This window comes from Taudactylus pleione, unplaced genomic scaffold (genome assembly GCF_031769625.1).
Source record: "Taudactylus pleione unplaced genomic scaffold, aTauple2 ptg000012l, whole genome shotgun sequence".
NCBI classification, from domain to species: Eukaryota; Metazoa; Chordata; class Amphibia; order Anura; family Myobatrachidae; genus Taudactylus; species Taudactylus pleione.
Window position 1 is genome coordinate 5,196,357 of NW_028284415.1, and position 7,292 is coordinate 5,203,648.

General features: G+C 45.0%; 1 protein-coding gene across 1 annotated transcript in view; it reads left to right on the forward strand.

The window, feature by feature from the left end:
- Positions 1-2,113, forward strand: part of SUZ12 (SUZ12 polycomb repressive complex 2 subunit) — a 98,408-nt gene extending 96,295 nt beyond the window's left edge. The window contains exon 16 of the mRNA XM_088468562.1: positions 414-2,113. Within this exon, the coding sequence (XP_088324688.1) occupies positions 414-759 (346 nt within the window). The 3' untranslated portion in view covers positions 760-2,113. The remainder of the gene's footprint in view (positions 1-413) is intronic.
- The last annotated feature ends 5,179 nt before the right edge of the window (positions 2,114-7,292 follow it).

Here is a 7,292-nt window from a genome sequence, read left to right on the forward strand (position 1 = left end):
TTTTTTAAACCTAACATTAATAAAAATCAATATTATCTGTCATCGATATATCAGACTATCTATGTTCGGAATCGTGTGACCATTGCAACTTTGATTTCCCCAGAGGCTGCTCCTAACAGCAGCCGCCAGCTACACACTGCAGCAATGATCAGCAGCATGGTAGTCACTAGGGGGAGGGTGCAGGGATGCAGAGGTCCCGGGAAGTCCCTCTGCTATTGGTGGCTGCTGAAAGATTATCTTCCGGTAGCCTCCCGCTGCGGTACTAACAGGTTGCATTGTTTGCAATTATGTCACGCATAGCCTGACCACGCCAGGCAAGTGGTTAAAGAGTGAAGTCTGTAGCTGGTTGATTTGTTGGGTTTAAATTCCAAAATTTCGTTCCAAAATAGTGATTTAATCCTTTTATTTTTCAGGTTCATTGCAGACAATCAAATGAATAATGCTTGTATGCTATTTGTGGAAAACTTTGGACCTAAAATTATTAAGAAAAACTTGTGCCGAAACTTTATGCTCCATCTAGTGAGTATGCACGACTTTAATCTGATCAGCATTTCTACCATAGACAAAGCGGTGTCCAAACTGCGGGACATGCAATACAAAATGGAAAAAGGAGAGTCTCCCACTTCCACTGTGGAGGAACCTCCGGAAGAACTGCACGGAATCACCAATGGTTTTGTTGAGACAAATGGCAGAGAGAAAGCTTTAGAAAATGACAGTGCATTGGGGGTCTTCAAACAGAGCAAAAAGCAACGCCTGTGAAGACCATATAATAGGTGTACACTGAACTGTGGCTAAGCGGAACTTCCACCCCAGGTGCCCAAGCAAGGGTCAGTATGTGAGGGCACCCGGGAAAGCAATACATTACAAACTTTTCTACCTTTCCACCCAATTTCTCAATTCCAACTCCAGTCAAGGCATGACGTCTGCGAAAATGTGTTTTTTGGGGCTTTTTTTTTTTTAAACAAACTCTTACTTTTGTGTATCCTTTCCTACCACTTTTGCAGTGGTACTGTTTATGAATTTTTATTTTGTTATGTAAAAAACTTCTGTTGTTGCTTCCAATATTGACTGTTATTTTAACCTTTTTGTAATGACAAATGAGGTTTGTATTTGACCTCACAACTGAACAGAATTGATTTCTGTGGGGCAATAAAATGTTATGAAATCTAATCTTCCCCTCCCTAATGGAAAACTCTTTTTGGTCAGATATGTGATTTATTTGTTGTGGCCCCTGCTGACCCCAATCACTGCAAAGTTTCTGATCCCATTACTCTGGGCTAGATTGTGCTAAATAATGAAGTTTTCATTAATTAATTTGCATGTAATTACATTTTACTTTTAACCACTTTGTAAACTAGCTGTAAAAAGGCTGACAAGATGTCGCCCTCTCCTGGGAGTGTTCTGCATTTCTTTGTTACACCATGTTTTACAGGTCTTTTAATCATGATCTGCATCTGTCACTGGTTTTATTTTATGTCCCAGGAAGCACTGCGAATAAGAAAACATCATTTTTTTTTATTTTTTTTTAAATACTGCATTTCATAGTCTTTATTTATAAAAGAATTATGCTGCTTGAAGTACAGGTATCTTCATCCACCATCTTTTTATATCTATTTTGGTAAAATATCATCTAATCTTCGTAATTGTGACTTCAGACATATATACAATTGTACATATAGCAAATTGGTTGGTCGTAAATGTATGTTAATTGTGATGCTATTTAATGAATTGTGTGGATGTTCAGTATAAGAGTCAGGGTCACTGATATTTGTGTACAAATAGGAAGAAGGTTTTGCAGCTGTTTTGTCACTTTTCCAGATTCATGCTTTTTCTCTTGCTAGAAATCAATGAGATTTGCTTTAACCCATTGTCTCCTCATTATGCTGCATCTGTCTACTGCAGCCTCTGACATGCAGCAGCACGTATGTAAAGACATATAGGCTAAAGGTAGGTAGATGCTTAGCGGGCAGTCCTGCTTATATTTGGCTTAAAGACTGGCACTGTTTGCACAAGATATGGTGATGGCCCCCTGCACCCTCTCTTGAAATAGTCCTGAATTCCTGTGTCCAGTTAACTTGTCATGTCAATTTCTATTAAACTGTAAAATGGAAAACCTTGTGGATTGTCTTGTTTTCTCTGACCAACTTGGTTTCAGATTTAGCTCCCTCTACAGGAGATGTAACTTCATGATAGAAAAAGTATATTATTTCCACAGCCATGGCATTAGATCCTCTAACAGCTTTCATGTTAGCAGATGAGTGCAGCTATTATCATGCTTTCAGTTTTTATCATGCTTTTAGTGTGTTTTTGTTTAATTCTGTTACAACACCAGTGAGGGAACTGGTGATTTCGGTGGGCGCCAGCGGAGTTTGACTAGCAATGACTCTGGGACTGCAACCGGAAAACACGGGGACGCAGGTAAGGTGGTTCCCCGCTCGCGGGGAGTATCAGAGTGTGATGATGATGAAGTGTCAGGATCCTGAGGCAACCACTGAAGGGATACTCTCTTATACTCTTGCTTTACCGCAACTGGTCTATTCTCTTGCATTAATTGCTGACTGGCTATAGACTGCAGCTTACTCTGACTAGAGTGAGCATAAGCATCAAACCAAAAAGGATTCATGGGAGAAATATACATAGAAGGATGTAAATGCTGTGGGTACCCAATAGTGGAAGGCAGTACCGTTGCCAGAGCCTGTGAAGCTGCTGCACGGTCCACTAAATGTGACAAAACCTGAGACCAAGAATCCATCCAAGGTGGTTCTTGTGCAGGTGCTGGTGTGCTGGATTGGAGAGGTGGCTGTTTAAAACACACACAAATCCTCTTACACAAAATCCTGCCAAACAGGATTTACATGATACCAGCACAAGAGGCTCAACCTCCTTCTTCCCCCTTGCCTTTAGACATAACTATGTATAACAGGTATAAATGCAATGTGACAGTCTTCCCAAGTAAATGTGAAAAGACCATGAAAAACCCCACACACCTGTATTCAGAGGGATGAGGAGAAGCACAGTGATAGATATATCTGACAGTTTAGAAATAAATGGCAGTATGAATACAGCAGCTAGCATTAAAGTCACATACAATTTGATATATAAATTCAAATAGTCTCTGAATCAACTGACCAAACCCCCGGAGGCTTGGTAGGATATAGAGTACTATATAGCTGACCCAAGGGAGAGGTATACAGGGAGACTAACTCAAACCTTCAGAGAACCAACCGCTTTCAGCAGAGCACAATATGTGGACTGTGAGCATCTCGCTACACGAGGTAGTCAGAAATAATAAACCAGACGCGGGAACCCAAACAGTAAGTTGCGTCTGGGTTGGGGGAGGAGCGCCTATATCCCCTAAGCTGCTTAACGGTATGGGTACGCTGGCCTCACAGTAGTAGACACTACCAGTGTGTCTACTACCCGTCCCCGGCATCAGACAATAAAGCAGCCTCTGGGACGTCTCCTACACTGGAAGTAGGGACTGCAGCGCACGATTCCCCGAAAACGAGGAATCGCCTTACCTAGCCATCTCCTTGGACCAGATTGCAGTCCGGGCCCCAGCGTCGCTGTGACCCGCCGAAATCCCCAGGTCATATACCGTTACTGGCGTTTCAGCATCAGCGGAGGTAAAAGAAGTCGCCGTACAAGCGTCCTCAGGATGCTTAGCACTGCTTAACCCCCCCAAAAAATAAACAGCCTGGGACTGCCTAAGCAGTCCTGCTGTTATAACAGGTGCGTCTGGATACTGGCCGAGCAGCAAACAAAAATACCTGGGGGTGGGGTATATAGGGAGGATGTCCTGTGCATGCTGGGAGCTTGAAAGCTGTTTGGTGCAATGGATTACTCCAACTACATACCCCATGGTATCCCTGTTGACCCTATGAACCTCAAAGAGAGAGAGTTAACAAAGGTCCATTGGGATTCACAGGGATACCATGGGGATATCCTAAGGCAGTTCCCCTAGGGTGGGGGACGCTCCCTGAGCAGAAAGGAGAACTCATCGCTCAAAGGAAAGCATCCTGAGAGGCAAAAGTATCAAAGGCATAGAACCTAAGGAAAGTGGACAGAAGACCACGTGGATGCCTACACAACTGTTCAGCAGAGGCACCACGACTAAACGCCCACGATGGCCCTACAGACCAAGTAGAATGTGCTGTCACAGTGTTTGGGACAGGGAGATCAGCCTGTGTGTACACCTGATAAGCAGACTCTGGCGAGATGGCTACGCTTGACTGTTAGCTGGCCATCCTTGTTTGTGAAAACCATATACAACATCTGGTTATGAGGTAATTTTCCTCTGGAACCAGACCGATAGTGCAGAAATCAGCACTTTCAAAGTGGCCAGATGGAGACCACGGTCTAAACCCGCCTGGAGAAAAGCCAGTACCCTGGAAACCCTAAACACCTTATAATCATACTTTCTGTGGGAACACCATTAACCAAAATAATGCCAAACCCTGTAATAAATGTGGGCAGAGGTAGGCTTTCGTGCCCTAAGCATTGCTTGAACTACAGAACTGGAAAAACCTTTAGCTCTTAAGATGGAAGATTCAAGAGCCACGCCGTCAAAGCCAGACGTGGTAAGTTCGGGTGCCGGCAGGGACCCTGCTTTAGCAGATCCTGCTATAGAGGAAGAGGATTCGGACTCTCCATGGATAGAATCTGTATGTCTGTGAACCAATGACTTCATGACTTCTGTGTCAAGCCGGAGCCACCAGTATTACTATTCCGTCTTCCTACTTGAATTTTCTGAGAACTCTTGGGAGGAGGAAAGTGATACACCAGCTTGAAGTCCCATCTTACTGCCATTGCATCCACAAAGGCTGCTGATGGGTCTCTGGTCCTGGACCCCCGTACCTGGGGACCTTGTGCTTGTGACGTGATGCCATTAGATCTATTTCTGGTAGACCCCATTTGTTTACCTATCAGGCGTGTATGTCCTGGCGACTTAGGAAGTCTGCTTCCCAATTAAGTGTTCCCGATATGAATATTGTCGAGATGGCTGGAAGATGACGTTCTGCCCAAATCAGAACCTTTGTCACATCTTTCATGGCTGCATACTCTCCTGATGATTGTGGTAGGCCACTGTAGTTGCATTGTAGGACTGGATCTGGACTGGCCTGCCCTGGAGCAGGTCTTGTGCCATGACAAGAGCTCTGTATACTGCTCGCAATTCCAGAATGTTTATTGGCAGATGACTTTCCTGATTTGTCCATCCTTCCTGAAAAGTGTGATGACCTGTCACTGCCCCCCATCACGAAGTGAGAAACACCCAATTTGGAATCCAGAAAGGGCACCCTTTGTTCAGATGATAGTTTCTCAGCCACCACAGGAGTCACCTTTGGGACCTTATTAGATGATACTGTCCATTCCGCCTGGAGAGAATCAATCTTTGCAGAGGCCTGGAATGGAACTGAGGATATCCCAACATGTCGAAGGTGTATACCATTGATCCCAGGACCTGCATTGCTAATAAAATGGATACCCTTCGCTTGCGTATTTGCAATGATGGGGCCGCAATCTTGTCCTCTGGCAGGAAACACCCTTTGTGCCCGAGAATCCAGAAGAGCTCCCAGATGTACCATCTGCTGTGATAGAGAAAGTGATTTCCTCCAATAGATGATCCAGCTGTGCTTTTGTAGCCAGGCTATGGTCAGTTGAAGATGGTTTCTAAAACAACTGAAGGCTGTGCCAATATCAGAAGGTCCTCCAGATATATAAATCCCATTGGGGATTTAATCAAGACGGACACCACACCTCAGACACCTTGAAAAAGTCACTGTTGTGACGAAACGCGTTGGTGTAAACGGGACCCCGTATTGACGTCATCACACAGAGGAAGCGGGAGCGCACGAGGAAGAGGATTCCAGATTTCGGCGCGGCACAAGAAGACAGGGGGAAAGCCCATCTCGGCCAAGTGTAAGCAGGAGGCTTACAGTGTGCAGCAGATCGCACCCGTCCTGCCAGCTACCTGTCCATTGCTGATCCAGGCGCTGTCAGGGAAAGTTAGGGTGAGTTCACCGGTGCTCCGGATGCCTTACTTTCTGCGATACGGGACTCCCAACTGACATATATTCACCATAAGAGCTTTAAACATCTTACCATTTATGTTTTATATTTCACACACAGGTTGTCAGATATTGCCGGTCTTTTTGTACATATATTGCTGTCAGTTCATTTTTCATTTATATTACATTGTTTATGCATTTTTCATTCTACGGTCATAGTTCACTATTGCAGAGACAGTGGTTACATTGTAACAGTTTAAGAACACTTACAGGAGATGCAACAGATACATGTAATTTGTCTCAAATACAAGTGCGTCTATATTGAGGTCTTGCAACATAGGTTTTCAGTTTTTTTCTGATTTAACTTAAGACAGCTGCTCATGCACTCAATAAGAGCACACGATTTTTTCTAAATACATTATGAGGTATAGGCAGGGGTATATAGAGGTTCAAAGGCAGTATCGTTATTGTTGCGACACAGGATCAGGGATTATTAACCCCTGCCTGCAGCAGGGAGTGAATGGCCCCCTGAAGGGTTAAGGCCTTGACCACATTTGATGGAGGATCTGTGCAAAAAATCTTCTGGGGAGGATGCCTCCTGAAAGTGAGAGCTTACCCGTGAGAGACAACTTCTCGGACCTAGGCATCTGTTATTGTTTGATGCCTGTAATCCGCGAATTGAAGAAGTCGGCCTCCCACCCTGGGATCCCCCAGGAGGCCCGTCCCATCAGCCCGAGGGTTTGTCATCCGGTTTAGAAGCTGGACGTCTTGCCAGCCCAGACCTCTTAGTTTGTCACCTTGTTATCCTGCGAAAACTAGACTGCTTAGAGGAAGACTGTTCCCTTGGTCGTCCCTGAGGACGGAAGGACCGAAAAGAAACCTGCCTAGACTTTATTGTAGCCGTAGATAGCAGACCTGCTGACTTCGAAGCTGCCAGAGTAGCTATTATCTTATCTAACACTGCTCCAAAAAGTACCTTTCCATAGAAAGGTAAGACTTCCAGCACCTTCTTTGATCCTGTATCAGCTTTCCAGGATCTTAACCAAAAGGCCCTGCGTGCCACTATTGAAGCTGCAGCTCCTCCCAGATAGGAAGCCGCTTCCTGTATGTGGGAGATATGGAATCGGTATGTAATGCCGGCAGCTGTTTAGCCGCCGGGTCAAACACCAACAGTGGCAGCCCGGCGGGTCGAAATCCTGACAGCTGAAAGTAAGTACCCCAACCCTCCCTTAGGAGTGCCTAAACCAAACCTCCCCCCCTCGTGCCGAACGCCAACCGCCCCGG